At 35.7% G+C, this 19,852-nt stretch overlaps 1 protein-coding gene across 5 annotated transcripts in view; it reads left to right on the top strand.

Annotated features, from left to right (window-relative positions):
- Positions 1-19,852, top strand: part of ATF7IP (activating transcription factor 7 interacting protein) — a 113,692-nt gene that overhangs the window by 77,817 nt on the left and 16,023 nt on the right. For all 5 annotated transcript variants that reach the window (XM_026502378.4, XM_026502376.4, XM_048216719.2 and 2 more), the window contains exons 7-9: positions 5,583-5,656; positions 6,230-6,318; positions 8,801-9,436. In XM_026502378.4, the coding sequence (XP_026358163.2) occupies positions 5,583-5,656; positions 6,230-6,318; positions 8,801-9,436 (799 nt within the window). The remainder of the gene's footprint in view (positions 1-5,582; positions 5,657-6,229; positions 6,319-8,800; positions 9,437-19,852) is intronic.

A 19,852-nucleotide genomic window follows, 5' to 3' on the forward strand; every position in this document is an offset into this window, starting at 1 on the left:
CAGATTGTTTTTTGTTAGTATATAGAAGTATGATTGAATTTGCTTGATGATGATGATGATGATGATGATTTTTTAATTCTGCACCATTGCTGAATTCATTCGTTTGAAAATTTTTTTGTGGACTTTTCACAGCTTTCTGACTATAAGATCATGTTATCTGCAAACAGAGAAAATTTTACTTTTTCCTTTCTGGTATGGCTGCCTTTTATTTCTTTTTCTTGTTTAATTGCTGTGATCAGATCTTTCCAGTACCATGTTGAACAGAAGTTGGTGAGTGTGGGCATCCTTGCCTTGTTCTTGATCTTAGTGGGAAAGCTTTAATTGATTCACCATTGAGTGTGATGTTAGCTCTGGGCTTTTGACCTACAGTTTTTTTTTTTTATGTTGAGGTAATTCCCTTCTATTCCTAATTTGTTGAGTGTTTCCTATCATGAAAGGGTGTTGAATTTTATGAAATACTTGTTCTACAACAATTGAGAAGATCATGTAGTTTTCCCCCCTTCATTTTGTTAATGTGTTTAATTGATTGATTTATACATTGATTGATTTTCGTGTCAAGCTCTCTTTGCATTCCAGGGATAAATCTCACCTGGTCATGTATAATCTTTTCGGTGTGCTGGTGAATTTGGTTTGCTAATTATTTTTTTGAGGATTTTTGCATCTGTGTTCATCAGGGATATTAGGCTGTAGTTTTCTTTTATTGTGGTGTCTAGTTTTGGTATGAGGATATACTGGCCTCATAAAATGGGTTTGGAAGTTTTCCCTCCTCATCAGTTCTTTGGAAGAGTTGAAAGACTGCTGTTAATTCTTCTTTAAGTGTATGGTAGAATTCTGCATTGAAGCCATCTGATCCTTGGTATTTTTTGTTATTAGAATGTTTTTGATTACTGATTCAGTCTCACTACTTGTGTAGAACTTGTTCAGATTTTTATTTTCTTCTTGATTCAGTCTTGGTTGTATATTTCCAGAAAGCTGTCCATTTTTTCTAGGTTATCCAATTTGTTGCCTTATAATTGCTTACGATTGCTTGTGATCCTTTTTTATTCTGTGGCATCAGTTGTATTGTCTCCTCTTTCATTTATGATCTTATTTATTTATGTCTTCTTTCTTTTTTCACAGGTAAAGTTTTGCCAGTTTGTTGATCCTTTAAAATGCCAACTCTTAGTTGATTTTTTCCCCTGTTGATATTGTGTTCTTTGTTTTATTTCTGCTGTAATCTTTATCATTTCCTTCCTTCTCCTGAGTTTAGTTTGTTTTTCTTTTTTCTAGTCCTTTGAAGTGTAAAGTTAGGTTGTTGATTTGAGATCTTTCTTCTTTTTTAATGGAAGTGTTTATCACTACAGATTTTCCTCTTAATACTACATTTGCTGCATAAATTTTCCCATAAATTTGGTATGTTGTGTTTTTGTTTTTGTCTTGATATTTTCTGATATCTCTTGTGATTTCTTCTTTTATCCATTAGATTTTTTAAGTGTGTTTTAATTTCTACATATATGTGACTTTTCCATTTTCCCTTCTGCTGTTGATTTCTACCTTTGTTCCATTGTGGTTGGAAAAGATACTTGGTATGAGTTTCATCTTTATAAATTTGGTAAGGCTTATTTTGTGACCTAATACATGATCAATCCTGGAGAATGTTCTGTGTGCACTTTGAAAAATTGTATTTTTCTGCTGTTGGGTGAAAATGTCTACAAATGTCTGGTCTATTTGGTCTTTGGTATTGGTTCAGTTTTGCTATTTCCTTATTGAATTTTTCTCTGGATCATATACCCATTATATAGAATGATGGACTGAAGACTCATATTATTGTGTTGCTGTCTGTTTCTTTTTCAATTCTGTCAATGTTTATGTCATTTGGAGGCCTTGATGTTATGTGCATATCTGTGTATAAATATTGTATTTGGTCAGTTTGATGCTTTTGTCATTATATAACATCTTTTTTGTCTCTTGTGACAGTTTTTTACTTTAGCTCTCTTTTGTTTTATGTAAGTATGGTCACTCTTCCTCCCTTTTGGTTACCCTTTGAATGGAATGTCTTTTCTTATCCTTTTAATTGCGGCCTGTGTGTGTCTTTAGCTTTAAAGTGTGTTCATTGTTAGTAGCATATAGCAGGATCTTGTTTTATTCATTAAGTCAATGTATGTCCTTCCATGAGAATTTAATCTGTTGGGATTTAAAGTAGTTTCTGTAGGGAGGGACTTACCATTAGCATTTTGTTAATTATTAGCTATTTGTCTTGGAGCTGTTTTGTCTTTTTTTTTTCTCGCTTGCATACTTCCTGTGTATGTATGTATGTATTTATTTATTTTTTGTAGTGGCAATCATTAATTCCTTTCTCATTTCTTTTTGTGTATCTTCTGTAGGTATTTTATCTGTGGTTACCATGGAAATTATGTAAACTGTTTTAAACTGGTAACAGTTTAACTTCAATCACATTTAAGAACTGTACTCTTTTTACCTTGCTCCCACAACTTTGTTGTTAATTTTATTATATCTTTATATTCTCTATCCTTTAACATAAATTTAGTTATTTTTATGCTTCAGTTGTATACAATTAAATGTGATTTAATGCACCAACTTTATAGTAAGGCAGGATTCTGTATTTGTGTATTTACCTTTATCAGAAACTTTCATCTCTTTGTATGCTGTTAAGTTGCCATCTCATGTCCTTTCATTTTCACTTGAGGGACCCCTTTTAGCATTTTTTTGTACTGTATTGCAGATCTAATGGTAATAAGCGTCCCCAGCTTTTTTGTTATCTAGGAAAATCTTAATTTTGCCTTCATTTTTGAATAAAAGTTTTGCTGGATACAGTGTTTTTGCTTGGTAGTTCTCTCGTTCTGTGTTTTGAATATATCATCCCACTCCCTTGTGGCCTTCTAGGTATCTGCTGAGAAAACTACTGATAATCTTATGGGAGTTACCTTGAATGTAATGGGTTGCTTTTCTCTTGTTACTTTCAAAATTTTTTATATGTGACTTTTGACATCTTGACTGCGTTTTTCAGTATAGATCTGTGAGTTATTCTAGTTGGAGGTTTCTGAGCTTTTTGAATTTGAGAACCCTCAAATTTGGGGAGTTTGTGTCCATTATTTGCAAAGGTGTTCTGCTCATTTTCTCTCTCGTCTATTCTTAGATTCCCATATTCATGTATTGGTCTTTTCAGTGGTGCCTCACAAATCCCTTGGGCTGTGTTCACTTTTTTCTTCTTTTTTCTCTTGCTCCTATAACTTGATAATTTCAAATGACTTGTCATCAAGTCCATTAAGTCTTTATTCTGCTTGATACAGTCTGGTGTTGATCCCATGTAGCATATTTTTCAATTCAGTTATTATTGTTCAGATCTAGAATTTCCCTTGTTTCTATAGATTTTAGAGTTTCTATTTCTTTGTTAATATTTTTATTTCTTCATGCACAGTTTTTCTAATTTCATTTAGTTTTCTTCCTGTGTTCTCTTTTACCTCATTGAACATCTTGATATTGGTTATTTTGAATTTTTTAACAGATAATTCACAGATCCCCATTTCTTTAGGGTCAATTTCTGGAGATTTATTTCTTTGTTGGGGCTGTATCTCCATGTTTCCTTGTATGTTTAGTTCTCTTACGTTGAAATTTGGGCATTTGAAAAAGCAACCACCTTTCCCTGTCTTTTCACAGTATCTTTGTACAGAGGAAGACCTTTACTATTCAGTTCAGGAAACACCCTGGGAACCTCTCAAACCTTTTCTAGAGATGCATTTTCTCTGAGGTTGTGTGTATAATCTCTTATCTGAAGAGGTTTGTCTCTTTCTACTCAGAAACTCCCCACTGATACCTGCCTTCCATATTACAGTTTTGGTTTTATAAGCCATGCTTTTGGAGGTCCCCCGGCTGTCTGTTTCTGTTAGTATGATTTTTCTGCTGCTGTACCAAGCTAATAGGCTCACCTTTGTTCTCATGTGACCCCTGAACATCCAGCATGTGCTGCTTCCTCCAAGTCAAGTGAAACAGAAAGCAGTGCTTGAACAGTCCCCTGAAAAGCCAGAATGTTGCATGAAAGTTCCACTCTTCTCTTTCCTTTTTGAGGGAGAAGCCACAAGTGAGGAATTTTGATTGTGCTGTACTGTATGAGGAGGGGTTTGGGATATGGTAGATAAGTGCAACAGACTTTCCTACCCACTACAAAGCACCTCTTCTTTGCCTTGCTATTGCTTGGGGTCCTGTAACCTCTTGACTGGCATCTGGAATTCTGGCAAAGGAAATTTGATCCATCCCATGAGGGATGGGGGTGTTGGTCTTCCTATTCTGCCATCTGTTGGTGTCACCACACTGTAGTACTTAAGGTCTTCTATCCAGTGATCATACCATGTTCTAAGCCAGTTCTATTTGTTTATTTATTATGCTTTTACTCCTTCTTTTTCTGTTTTTCTCCCTGAAATGTTCTTTATCTTCATCTCCGCTATTTTGAATGTACTAACCTATATGAAGATGCATTTTCCTCAAAAACTTTTTAAAAAACTTTTTCCATTGGCACTGCACTGTTACTTTAATTTGCTTTTCTATTTGTTTCATATGTTTCTGTCCACAGGCAGATTTTAAGCACCGTTAGAGCAATTCCTTGTAATTTTGTCTCTTACCTTCTCAACACATGTAACTAGTATAATGCTGTTATACTTGTTGGTTAAAATTATTCTTTTATCCTATAAGAAGCATTAAGATTAATTGATTGAAAGGAGTGATTAGTGACATCTACTTGATGTGATCTTAAGCACCTACCACCTTTGTTTTAATATTTATTATTATTTTTGCATTAATTAAATCTTGAGCAGAATTATTTATATTTCTTAATTTAAGAAATAAATGGTAATAGTGTAATTATTGATGGAGGCCCAAATAGTGGTAATTCCATTTCTGTACTCCCTGTTTTTTTGGGGAAAAGGCTAAAATTAGTTGATACTTAAGTTTAGAATTGAGATATCTTTTTATGAAGTTGTAAGTCACATAGTGGCAAGTCGTTATTTTTTAAACAATAATTGTAAAAATAATTTTGATTTGTGACCTTAGGCACCACTTTATTGATAATCAACCAATATCTGGGAAGGAATAGATATGTACTTTGTTGGGTTTCTGTTGGTAATTTGGTGCCTGCTATGTGTGGTATGTAGTAGGCATTCACTTGATATTGGATGAATATGTCTAGTTATTCTTTAGATTCATATTATCAGTATTTATTGAACCCTTATAGCATGTAAACCATTTTTATGTTCTTATTTACTCATCTTAAAAAACTGAGGTATAGGAATCATTATGTTACTCTTTAACACAATAAACAGTTGTTTTAATGGATTAAGTAATTTGTTTAAGTGGCAATGCCAAGATTCAAATTCTTTTCTCATCTAGTTAATATTTTCTGGAAGTAACATAATATATCAAGAAAGCATATAAAGTTTTATTTTTTTATAATATTGGTTTCAGATACACAACATAGTAATTCAGCATTCATATATGTTATGAAGTGATCACGATAGGTCCAGTTAAGGTCTTATTTTTAAAGGTTCCTTGTGTATTGGGTTTTAGTTCACCTGGGTATTTTTCTCCCCCAGAATCCACCAAACCCACCAGTGTCACCAGGAAAGTCTGTAGTTGACGTCAACAGCAACAACAATGTGCCGTACAGGTGAGAATTGTAAACAGTGTCTTTGTCAAGTTTTTAAATAACAGAACAAGGTTCTGATTCTCCTTATTTTACTGGAAAATTCTGGAATGTATTCCTATTTATTTTTGTAGAGAAAAGTATTTGGTATACTGGATTTAAATTTTTTTCTTTTTTGTTTTGTTATAATGGTGGTTACTGGTTTTGCTAATTTATTTTGAGGCTTTCTTTGGTCATTGAAGGGTTCTTTAACCACTTGTACTAAATAGTATTCTTTCAAAGTAATTGAGAAATGCTTTGATCAAGGGTGATAAAAACTAATGTCTACAGATACAAGGATGTACTTTTGTTTTTTTGTTAAAGTGTTGAGGACATTAGAATATAAGAGAAAGACTCTTCCTTAATTCCATAGACCCCAGCATGCTGAAGTCTATGTGCCGTCTTTACCTCTGCATTCATTTGCACTTTAGTGCTACAATACCCAAGTCTTGCCATGCTTTCCCCTATCGGCCATTGCTTTCTCTATTCATAAATTGATGTCCTCCTGAATGGCATTTTTATTGACTATTTGTGTATATATATATATATATTTTGTAGAAATGCAGGCACAGTGAGACAGATGCTGGAGTCCAAAAGGAATGTAAGTGAGAGTGCACCACCAACCTTTCCAACCCCTGTGAATACAGGTAATATTTTTTAATACCAAAATAACATTTTCTTAGGAATTGAAGGCTTTGGGTCTCTTTTACATCTTTTTGAGATTGAAATGATCTAAGGAAATGAGATATTTATCTAAAATTAACTAAGTACAAAATTTTATTAAAAAATCAGGATTACAGATCTGCATGCAAATTCTCAAAATTTCTGGTTTCCATAGCCCTGTATAAAAATAATAATAATAATCCCAAAGAGCTTTTATTTTTGTGGCTTATATTAATCGATATTTACTGTAGAAGAAATTAAAACAAAAATTTTAAATGTTTATTTAAAAATAATAACAAACCTGTATCATGTAACACAAATAACACGTTTTAATGAAAACTAACTTTTTCAAACTTTAAACAATTATTGAGAAGAGTTATTGTTTACAGTTTTACAAATCTCTCTTACACTAAAAACATAAAGATGGTTGAAGATCGCTAGATTCTTATCTCTGTCTCTGCATTCAGTCTGTTGCAGTTTGTTTGGATTGAAATATGTGAAGAAAATTCAGCCTCATATAAAAACATAGTTGGAAAAGGGCTAGCCCTTTTAGAGGATTTGTGGATATTCTTCTTTGACACAGTCAGGCAGTAGTTTATTAAAGGTAGTTGAAAAGTGGAATGTGAAACCATGCCAGTGAACTTTTCTGACTTTTTCACTAAAATCCATTTGTCTGGGGGCACCGGGGCAGCATAGTCGGTTAAGTGTCTGACTCTTGGTTTTGGTTGGGCTCCATACCCAGTGTGGAGTCTGGGATTCTCTCTTCCCTCTCCATCTGCCTCTCCCCACCCCCATTCTTTAAAAAAAAATCCATTTGTCTGTCTTATACTTGGATGGATCTTTTGCTAATATCATTCATCAATCATTTGGAAAATATTCACTGAGTAATGTAAGACTTCCATTGTTGACACATCTCATTAATAAGCTTTTTAAAAATCACATTTATTTACTTCACTTTCGATTTTTGTCAGAAAAGTCTTTGAAGGACTTGGGAAGTTGTCACACTCTCAGGGGCAGATATAAGTTTTTCCAAAGTTCTAATTTTTGATTTTCAAACTCAAATTGTATCATTGCCAATAAATTCAAATTGTACCATTGCAGTTGTTTTCTTTGAACTGACTGCCAAGGTGTATTTTCAAAAAAGGAGTAGTCAGATACCCAAATGTGAATAATCACAGTATGTCTGTAAATTGTTCTTTCGAGTAAAAATGATCTTCCGTGAAAAAGCCTGTTAGCTCAGCTTTATAACTCAAAAAATAATAGTACAAGCACTTTTCCCTGAGCCAGCCGTGGTTCTTCAGCATGCAGTGGTAATGCTTACTGTATATTTCCTATTTCTTCACACAGAATATTCAGAAGACCTGTATTCAGGGATTGAAATTTAATAAAATTAATAGGTTTTACTACTTAATCATGAACATTCCTCAGTGAAGCTCGCTTTGTTTTTTACTGTAAATACGTGGTGGTAAAGAATGCAGTGGTAGTTTGGTACCACTCACTACCTTGAGTTTTGTACTGAGGCATCAAGTTTTACTCACATTGTTTTTGCTCTATCAGTGCAAATATTTACATGGTGAAAAAGTCAAGTAATATCTTATTATTGTTGTAAAAAACAGTTTCGACATTGCCAGCTCCCTGAGAGGGTCTCTGTAATCCCATGTGTCCCCCTGGATAACACTGAAGATTGCTGCTCTAGTGTGCCTTTGAGTTTGGAAAGAATACAGATCAGTGAGAAAGACACTTGGTCATCAGTTTGAAACCCATTCAAATGAGAATAAACAAATAGTTAAACCAAAATTACTGTAAAACTCCAGTGACCAGCGTTTTGATTTTTTCTGGTCTTTGGTACAATTCCCTTATTTCTTAATTCATCTCCCATCTTGACTCTTTTATTTTCCAAATTATAGAATGTCACTAGAATGTCAGTAGAGGCAGCCTCCCCTTACTAGCTCCTGCCAGGTAATTCAGTAAATCTTGATCCACAGGTCGAGGTTTTTACACATGGTCCAAGTGATAAAATACCATGACCAAGCTTATTTTATTCATTAATAGTGATGACTCTTACTAGAGTATCTGTTTGAGTTTATATGTTGTCAGAGTCCTAAGGCATTTATGTTTTTAGTGTAGTTTCAAAAATATCTGTACAATTTTACAAAGTTTTCAGTGTTTCTCAGTCATTCAGTCATTTCCAGTTACTCTGAAGTGATGATAATAATTTTCAGACACTGTTTTGATACTGAGATAGCAGTCTTCCATATTAATCATAAGCTGTGTGCCTGATATAGATGTGAAAATGCTTCTATAAATTCAATTCCAATAATTTCCAAAACTTAAATCTGGAAGAAACTTTATTATCAAAGACTTTACTGTATCTACTGCAGTGCATTAAATTTTATTGTGTTGTATTATGCTAGCTGATAAATGAAGACAGCCGTTTAAACTGAGACTTCTTTTTTCTTTTTATAGTATCTTCAGCCAGTCTTGTCACTCCTCCAACAGTTGTCAGTAGTCAACCTAAATTGCAGACTCCAGTGACTTCTGGTTCTCTGACAGCAACGTCAGTTCTTCCTGCACCCAACACAGCTACAGTAGTTGCTACTACTCAGGTGCCTAGTGGAAATCCCCAACCTACAATCTCTTTACAACCTTTACCAGTGATTTTGCATGTACCTGTTGCGGTATCCTCCCAGCCTCAACTCCTACAGAGCCATCCGGGGACTTTAGTGACCAATCAACCATCTGGCAACGTTGAGTTCATTTCTGTACAAAGCCCACCTACAGTGAGTGGTCTTACCAAAAATCCAGTATCCTTGCCAGCCTTGCCAAACCCCACTAAACCAAACAATGTTCCTTCTGTGGCCAGTCCTAGTATTCAAAGGAACTCTCCTGCCAGTGCTGCACCATTAGGAACAACGCTTGCTGTACAGGCTGTTCCAACAGCACATTCTATTGTACAAGCCACAAGGACTTCTTTACCTACAGTAGGCCCATCAGGACTCTATAGTCCATCAAATAATCGAGGTCCTATACAGATGAAAATTCCAATTTCTGCTTTTAGTACTTCATCTCCTGCAGAACAGAGCACTACTACCCCAAGAATTGGTAAGTCACTGCGTAGTCTTAATAATAGAAATGTGGGCATGTTAATGGCCTATTTAGATAATTGAACATTTGTGTATGTTTATGGAAGTGGCTATCTTTATTTGAAGAAGAAAGTAAATAGAATATCCTAGAGATTATTTTTAGTAAGTTTTTAGTTACCTAAGAAATGATGTTGTTAAGATGGTATTTGAGAGAGAGTTTATTTTGAATGAAAAGTTAGAATTTTAACTTAGCTTTTAGTACTTTTTCCAGTCTGGGTGAAATTTTTATTTAGGGTTTGAGGCAAGCATTATGAATTACTTACGTAATACAATTGGCAGAAATATCAGAATAGACCATATTTATTTTAAAGTATATCATTTCCATAATATATGCTTATAAGAGGAAATGACAAATCACATATCTTCCCTACCATTTGTTAACATCCGTTGTGCATTCATCACTCACATCTTCCAAATTTGAACAATTTAAAAATAGAAAATCCTTCTCTAATTTACTATAAAATGTTTGCTTTTCTTTTCTCTTTTATATATTCCCCCATGACATATATGATTATGTTTGTATATGTCTGTATACTTTCCAGTATTGCAAAAAGGCGAAATTGATTGTACCTGTATTTAAAATCTGTAAAACACTATGTCTCCCTTGTTCTTAAGAAGCATACATTTTGTATGCTTTCTCAAACTTTCTTATTCTCCATTTCTGGCTTCACATTTATTCCCACTATTGTAAAGCTAGGCAAAAATGGGTAGGTATCATATGTAATAGTGAAATTGCTGCTGATGTCTCTCTTATTGATATAGTAAGTAACCATGAAATATAAGAAACAGATTCTAAAGTACAAAATTTCATAAGTGAGATATACAAGCCGTTTGTTTTTTTTTTGAATTTGTCATGTAGCCATTAGTAGTGTACTTGCCCTCTGAGTATATTTTCTCATGTAAAATAATGATTGTAGTATTTCTTTACCTACTCATTTGTTGAGAGTAAATGAGTGGATGATCAAAATTAATGGTGGACAGGAGCTAAATATCAACCTCATACAAATTTACATCTGGGATACAAGAGGAAATCTGAAATTTTATATAAAAATACAATTATTGATAATAGTATTTAAAATGTAAATGCTCTCATAGTACAATAACAATATTTGTTAGCCTTATCTGCTACCACATTATTCTTAGACACTCTCATTCATGTTTGCAGCACTGAAAGATGCTTACTTTTCAGTGAATGAGCAAGATTTTGGGGGGTTACTTCATTTTTCTCTAATTTCTTTTTTTCCTAATATGTCAGGTAGAAGGTGATTTTTTCATAGACATTATTTTATGTGATTTTGGAGTTTTTCCTCCTTATGAAATATTGAGCCTAAGTTGACACTATTTTTAATTCATGGTCACAAGATATGTTCTTAAACATAGAACTTTTCCTGATAGACTATGGCTTGAAAAGAAATAACTTAAAAGATTTTGCTTAGTTTACTGAATGCTTATACCCTAAACGCTTCTACGGGTATCAGAGTTGTAATTTAATTATTCTGTTTTCTTAAAATTTTATGATCAACAAGTGTTGATCATAATGTTTATGTGTCAACAAATGTTGACACAAAGGGTATATTTTTCCCCCCAAATTAGCTAGCTACTGCACTCTGTTAGCCGTAGTGTTAGTCTGTTTTGTATTTATTTAATTACTTGACTGTTCTTGTTTTTGTACGTAAAACTAATAGTTTTCACAATCATTTTTAATCTGTACATCATTCTACTTCTGCAATAATACACATTTATACTTAAACTTTTATATTTTAACATATTTATTTAACACATTTTTATGTACTTTATTGTATAAATTAAGGAGATCTTCATTTCAAGTTTTATTTAGAGTGCTTACCTTTAATTATTGGATATTAACCATAAACCCAGTGAATGATAAGCTTTTTTTGTGTATTTTTCATCATGTCAATTAGAATGAGATCTGATGAAATAATATATTCTTTAATCATGCATAATTTTAGCAGTGCCATAAATGATATTAAAATAAGCATTTAGCTGTTTAGGCTTCCCAAAACCTAAGCTGAAGCCATATGGCAAATTTTGGCTGAATATGAAGGTTGAAGCCAACCTTTAATACATTTGTAATGTGATAAATCAATTAGTTGTATAATTAAAACTTAAGTCTTATACTTATGTAGGTATTCTTGACTTAATGAGAACGTAGGCTGTCTAACTAGAATGCATGTGTTTGTATGTATTTTATTATAGTTCATGTGTCCTCATAGAGTAAGTCAGTACTTTCTGTTTATAGTAAAGTAAAAATTTTCCTAGAGACTGCTAGGAGATTTAGGGCTTGAATTATAGTTAATTATTCATTCATGGGGAAGAGTTAAGATGCTGGAGGAGTAGGGGGACCCTAAGGTTGCCTCATCTCTCAAGTACATTAGTAGTATCAAGCTAGGTAAACATCAAATCATTTTAAACACCCAAGAAATCAGTTTGAGGACTGAGAGAGCAAGCTGCACAACTAGGGTTGAGAAACAGCTGTATTGTGGTACATAGAAGCTGCAGAGAGTTGATTTGGGGGAGAAAAGAACTGCAGGAGGAGAGGGAGCCCTGATTACGGAGAGAAAGAGAGATAAAAGCAGTGTACAGGGGATTGCACTAGAAAAACTTTTCCCTAAAACTATTAACTGGGAAGAGGAGAGGGACTGACTACTGCAAGTTATTATAAGCAGTGGATCGCAAAGTATGAAGTTTTAGAAGGCCTTTCCATCGTCGCATTCAGTCTGGCAGCCTTAGTCATGCTCCTGTGGGGAAGGAGGACAGAGACCCTGGAGTGGGCAGCATGGTCTGAGGATCCCCTGGGTCCCACAGGGAGAAAGAATTCCCCCTCTTGGAGTGCATTTGGGAGTGGTGGCACAGCCTGTCCGGGGACAGAAGAACTGGTGGTGCCAGTGTGCTTCCTTGTTTCCTAGCACAGGAAGAAAGACACTGGCTGAGGGCAGCAAACCTTGGTGCGGGCTTTCTGCTGCACTTTACCATAAACTCTGAACTGCTGCCTGGTTGTGCGACTGCTTTTCTGGGACCAAACAGCAAACAACAAAAGCGTGGTGAGACCCTCCCCCAGAGAATCAGTGAGCGTCCCTAAAACTTGGAGTTTTGAAACCCAGCCACATGCTTGAGATAAAACATAGGAGTACTGTGCCCCCTGGCAGGCAGACAGCTTGGACATAGACAGGGTAAAGGCAAGAATCTGACAGAAACTGGGGACACAAGAAAGGTGATTGTTGGCTCTTCTGTGAGGGCTTCCTGAAGAGTGGCAGGGATGAATTCACTCCCCTGCCCCGGTTCCAGGTACAAGAGAGAGAGCTGATGCCATTCCTCCCCTACTTCAGCACTGACTACTAGAGTGAAATAGCACCACCCAGGGGAGGCCAGAGCTGCTTACACCAAACCCTGCCCCCATGCATCTTGCAGGTGCATCTTCACTAGGGCAAGTCTGCCTGAAGAATCAGCGCAGCAGACCTCTCCCCCAGAAGACCAGCACAAACCCCACCCAGCACCAAGTCTACTGATCCTAGAGTGCTTTAAAGCTTCAGCTCTAGGGGAAATAGGATCTAGCTGCTTTTTAATTTTTTTTTTAACCTCTTCTTAATATAACCATTCCTCTCAGGATCAGGAATATAACAGGCTTTCCCAACAATCACAAAAAAACAGTGACATGAAAAGAAGAGGGAAAGAAAGATATTGGATCACAAATATAGACTTAGGGAACTCATCGACTCCTTAAAGTATAGTAGCATTTGTGTCATAGGAGTTCCAGAAGAAGAAGAGAGAGGAAAGGGGGCAGCAGCTTTATCTGAACAAATTATAGCTGAAAGCTTCTCTAATCTGGGGAAGGAAACAGACATCAAAATCCAAGAAGCACAGAGAATTCCGATTAAATCCAACAAAAGCTGACTATTGCCAAGGCATATTAAAGTCAAATTCACAAAATACACAGAGAAGGAAAGAATCCTGAAAGCAGCAAGGGAAAAAAATCCTTAACCTACAAGGGAAGACAGATCAGATTTGTAACAGATCTGTCCACAGAAACTTGGCAGGCCAGAAGTGAATGGCATGATATATTCGGCAGGCTGAATGGGAAAAATATGTAGCCAAGACCACTTTATCCAGCAAGGCTGTTATTCAGAATAGAAGGAGCAATAAAGAGTTTCCCAGGCAAACAAAAACTAAATGAGTTAGTGACCACTAAACCAGCACTGTGAGAAATATTAAAGGAACTCTAAGTGGGGAAAAAAAAGACCAAAAGCAACAAGGACTAGAAAGGCCCAGAAACTACCACTTTACAGGTAACAACAGTGGCATTGAATTCATATCTATTCGTAGTCACTCTGAATGTGAATGGACTAAATGCTTCAATCAAAGGACATAGGGTATCAGAATGGATAAAAAACAAGACACATCTGTCTGCTACAAGGCTCATCTATATGCTGCCAACAAGAGACTCATTTTAGACCTAAAGTCACCTCCAGATTGAAAATGAGGGGATGGAGAACCATCTGTCATGCTAATGGATGTCAAAAGAAAGCCAGAGTAGCCATACTTATATCAGACAAACTAAGATTTTAAACCAAAGACTGTAATAAGTGATGAAGAAGAGCACCATATCATAATTAAGGGGTCTATCCACCAAGAAGATCTAACTGTGGTAAATATTTATGCCCCCAACTTGGGAACACTCAAATATATAAATCAATTAACAAATATAAAGAAACTCATTGATAATAATACAGTAATAGGGGACTTTAACACCCCATTTACAGCAACAGACAGATTATGTAAGCAGAAAATCAACAAGGAAACAGTGGCTTTAAATGACACACTGGACCAGATGGACTTAACAGATACATTCAGAACATTTCATCCTAACGTAGCATAATACACATTTTTTTAAAGATTTTATTAATTTTTGTGTGAGAGAGCATGCGTACATGAATGGGGAGGGGCAAAGGGAGAGAGCAGAGGGAGAAGCAGACTCTGTGCTGAGCAGGGAGCCCAACTCAGGACTTGATCCCAGGATGCTGGGATCATTACTTGGGCCGAAGGCAGACGCTTAATAGACTGAGCCACTCAGGTGCCCAGAATACACATTCTTTTTGAGTGCACTAGGTCATTCTCCAGAATAGATCATGTACTGGGTCACAAATCAGCCCTCAACGAGCACAAAAAGATTGAAATCATACCATGAATATTTTCAGATCACAACAGTACAAAACTTGAACCCAACCACAAGAAAAATTTTGGAAAGGCCACAAATACATGGAGGTTAAAGAGTATTCTAAAGAATGAATGGGTTAACCAGGAAATTTAAAAAATAAAAAAAAAATACATGGATGCAAATGCAGATGAAAATACAGCAGTCCAAAACCTTCGGAATGCAGCAAAGGCAGTCCTAAGAGGGAAGTATATTGCGGCACAGGCATGCTTCAAGAAGCAAGAAAAGGCTCAAATACACGAACTAACCTTACGTTTAAAGGAGTTATAAAAAGAACAGCAAATAAAGCCTAAAGCCAGCAGAAGAAAGGAAATAATAAAGATGAAAGTAGAAATAAATGATAATAGAAATAAACAACACCAGTGGAACAAATCAGCAGAACTAAGAGCTGGTTCTTTGAAAGAATTAGTAAAATTGATAAGCCCCTAGTCAGACTTAATCACAAAAAAAAGAGAAAGGACCTGAATAAAATCACAAATTAAAGAGGAGAGATCACAACCAATACCACAGAAATACAATTATAAGAGAATATTAGGAAAAATTATATTCCAACAATCTGAGTAATCTGGAAGAAATGAACAAATTCCTAGAAACATACAAACTACCAAAACTGAAACAAGAAGAAATAGAAAATTTGAACAGACCATACCCAGTGAAGAAATTGAATCAGTAATCAAAAATCCTCAAACAAACAAAATTCCAGGGCCAGATGGCTTCCCAGGGGAATTCTACCAGACATTTAAAGTAGAGTTAATAGCTATTCTTCTCAAACTGTTCTGAAAAATACCAAATGGATGGAAAATTTCTAAACTCATTCTACAAGGCCAGCACTGCTTTGATTCTGAAACCAGAAAAAGACCCCACTAAAAAGGAGAATTAAAGGCCAATACCCTAGATGAACATGGATGCAAAAATTCTTAACAAGATAACTAACAAATCAAATCAACAGTACATTAAAAGGATTATTCACCATGATAAAGTGACATTCCTGGGCTTCAGGGTTGGTTCAGTATTCGCAAATCAATCAATGTGATGCATCACGTTAATAAAGGATAAGAACCATATGATCCCCTCAATAGATGCAGAAAAAGTATTTGGCAAAATGGAGCATCCATTCTTGATAAAAACCCTCAACGAAGTAGGTATAGATGGAAAATATATCCACATAGTAAAGACTATATACGAAAGACCCACAGCTATTAGCATCCTCAATGGGGAAAAACTGAGAGCTTTTCCTCTATGGTCAGGAACACAACATGGATGTCCGCCCTCACCATGACTATTTAACATAGTGCTGGCAGTCTTAGCCTTAGCAGTCAGACAACAAAAAGAAATAAAAGGCATCCAAATCGGTAAAGAACAAGTCAAACTTTTCACTATTTGCAGATGACATGATACACTATGTAAAAAACTGGAAAGACTCCACCAAAAAATTGCTAGAACTAATACATGAGTTCAGCAAAGTTGCAAGATACAATGCACAGAAGTCTGTTGGATTTCTATACACCAATAATGAAACAGCAGAAAATAAATCAAGGAATCAATCCCATGTACAACTGCACCCAAAACCATATGATACCTAGGAAGAAACCTAACCAAAGAGGTAAAAGATCTGTATCTGAAAACTTCAGAACACAGAAATCGAAGAGGATACAAAGAAATGGAAAAACATTCCATGCTCATGGATAGGAAGAACAAATATTGTGAAAATGTCTGTACTACCCAAAGCAATCTACACATTTAATGCAATTCCTATCAAAATACCACCAGCATTTTCACAGAGCTAGAACAAACAGTGCTAAAATTTGTGTGGAACCACAAAAGATGCTGAATAGCCAAATCAATCCTGAAAAAGAAAACCAAAGCTGTAGGCATTATGATTCTGGATGTCAAGCTGTATTACAAAGCTGTAATCTTCAAGGCAGTATGGTACTGGCACAAAAACAGACACAGATCAGTGGAACAGAATAGAGAATCCAGAAATGGAGCCATAACTATATGGTCAACTAATCTTCGACAAATCAGGAAAGAAAATATCCATGGAAGAAAGACAGTCTCTTCAACAAATGGTGTTGAGAAAATTGGACAGCCACATGCAGAAGAACGAAACTGGACCACTTTCTTATACCATACAGAAAAATAAATTCAAAATGGGTAAAAGACCTCAGGGTAAGACAGGAAACCATCAAAATCCTAGAGGACAACACAGGCAGAAACCTTTTTGACCTGGGCTGTAGCAGTTTCTTACTAGGCACATTGCTGGCAGCGAGGGAAACAAAAGCAGAAATGAACTATTGGGACTTCGTCAAGATAAAAATCTTCTGCTCAGCAAAGGAAACAAATCAACAAAACTAAAAGGCAGCCTGCTGAGTGGGAGAAGATTGTTGTTGTTGTTGTTGTTGTTGTTGTTGTTGTTGTTAGTCACCAAACAGTAAATCATTAATTTTGATGTAGTGTTCCATGATTCATTGTTTGCATATAACACCCAGTGCTCCATGCAATATGTGCCCTCCTTAATACCCATTACCGGGCTAACCCATCCCCCCACCCCTCTCCCCTGTAAAACCCTCAAATTGTTTCCCAGAGTCCATAGTCTCTCATGGTTTGTCTCCCCCTCTGATTTCCCCGTCTTCATTTCCCTCCCCCTTCATTTTTCCCTTCCTTCTAATGTCCTCCATCCTATTCCTTACATTCCACAAATAAGTGAAACCATATGGTAATTAACCTTCTCTGCTTGACTTATTTCACTTAGCATAATCTCTTCCAGTTCCATCCATGTTGATGCAAATGTTGGGTAATCATCCTTTCTGATGGCTGAGTAATATTCCATTGTGTATATGTACCACATCTTCTTTAGCCATTAGTCTGTTGAAGGGCATCTCGGCTCCTTCCACAGTTTGGCTATTGTGGACATTGTTGCTATGAACATTGGGATGCATATGGCCCTTCTTTTCACTGCAACTGTATCTTTGGGGTAAATACCCAGTAGTGCAGTTGCTGGATCATAGGGTAGCTCTGTTTTTAACTTTTTGAGGAACTTCCACACTGTTTTCCAAAGTAGCTGTACCAACTTGCATTCCTACCAACAGTGTAAGAGGGTTCCCCTTTCTCCACATTGCCAACATTTGTTGTTTCTTGCCTTGTCAGTTTTTGCCATTCTGACTGGTATATGGTGGTATCTCAATGTGGTTTTGATTTGAATTTCCCTCATGGCTAATGATGTTGAACATTTTTTCATGAGTCTGTTAGCCATTCGTATGTCTTCTGTGGAGAAGTGTTTGTTTATGTCTTCTGCCCATTTTTTGACTTGATTACTTGTTTTTTGGGTGTTGAGCTTGAGAAGTTCTTTATAGAACTGTATAGATATAGAACTGTAGATACAGTCCTTTATCTGTAGTGTCATTTGCAAATATCTCAGAATGGGAGAAGATACTGACATATGACATTGACAAATGATGTATCTGATAAAGTGTTATTATCCAGAATCTATAAATAATTTATCAAACTCAATACTCAACAAGTAATCCAATTAAGAAACGGGCAGAAGACATGAATAGATATTTTTCCAAAGAAGACATACCAGATGGCTAACAGGCACATGAAAAAATGCTCAGCATTACCCATCATTAGGGAAATACAAATCAAAACCACAGTGAGATACCACCTCACACCAGTCCAGAATAGCTAAAATTAACAACTCAGGAAATAACAGATATTGGTGAAGATGCAAAGAAAGGGGAATCCTTTTGTGCTGTTGGTGGGAATGCAAACTGGTACAGCTACTCTGGACAACAGTATGGAGGTTCCTCAGAAAGGTAAAAATAGAACCATTCTGCAATCCAGCAATTGCACTCTAGATATTTACCTAAATGATTAAAAATACAGATTCAAAGGGGTGCATGCACCCCAATGTTTATAGCAGCATTATAAACAATAGCCAAATTATGGAAAAAGCCCAAATGTCCATCAAGTGATGAATGGATAAAGAAGTGGTATATATACACAGTGGAACGTTACTCAGACATCAAATAAATGAAATCTTGCCATTTGGAATGATGTGGAAGGTGCTAGAGTGTATTATGCTAAGTGAAACAAGTCAGAGAAAGACAAATATCATATGATTTCACTCATGTGAATTTTAGGAAACAAAACAGATGGACATATGGGGGGGGGAGAGAAAGGGAAGCAACCCATAAGAGACTCTTAAGGTTAGAGAACAAACTAAGATTGATGGAGGGCTGTGGGTGGGAGTTAAATGAATGATGTGTATTAAGGAAGGTCACTTGTTATGATGAGCACTGGGTGTTATCTGTAAGTAATGAATCACTAAATTTTATTCCTCAAACCAGTATTTCAGTATATGTTAACATGAATTTAAATCAAAATTTGGAAAATTTCATTCATTCATGAAATATTGAATACCTGTAATTGATCTAAAATCTTGCAGACACTCAGAAATGTACATATAGTCCCTATTCTCACCAAGCTTGCAGTCAAATAGAGAACTTTGCCATTAAATAAGTAATTAATTGGAAAAGTGGTTAATGTTAAGATATGAGGTTTCTGTGAGAGGATGTGGAAGATCTGGAAAAGGTATGTGATAATAAATGGAAAGATGGTGGGCAGTGGGATGAAAGGATTTTTGCAGGGGTGTGACAGCCATGAATGCTGGCTACAGTGAGGAAAAGGGTTTGGGGGAGATAAAAGGTAGAGTTAGGGAGACCAGTTAGGAAACTCTGGTAGTGATCTAGATGAGAGACGATGTTGTGAAAATGATTAAAAAGTTTTGCAATTCATTTTAGTACACCAAAAATGCAGCACCTTAGTAAAGGGACACTACCAATCAACACTCCTGTGAAAATCCTTGTATGACTCCAGTAAAAATGCACTGTTGGTTAAAAGTGACAGTATGTTTTAACAATCTGAGAATTAGAGATGTTTCCCAAATAATAGAAAGATTTTGTGGTACAGTTTCTGGTTTCTCACCCTCACCAGTTTTATTGATTTATAGATTGATTTATAGTTATCTGAAGTAGATATTATAAGTGAAATGGTAAACTGTTATATTAAAAATCAAGAAAAAAGTCTATAAAAGAGCAGGGAATGTTAATTAAAAACCTAGATTAAGGACTATTAGTACAGTTA

The sequence above is a fragment of the Ursus arctos genome, unplaced genomic scaffold (genome assembly GCF_023065955.2).
Source record: "Ursus arctos isolate Adak ecotype North America unplaced genomic scaffold, UrsArc2.0 scaffold_26, whole genome shotgun sequence".
Taxonomy (NCBI): Eukaryota; Metazoa; Chordata; class Mammalia; order Carnivora; family Ursidae; genus Ursus; species Ursus arctos.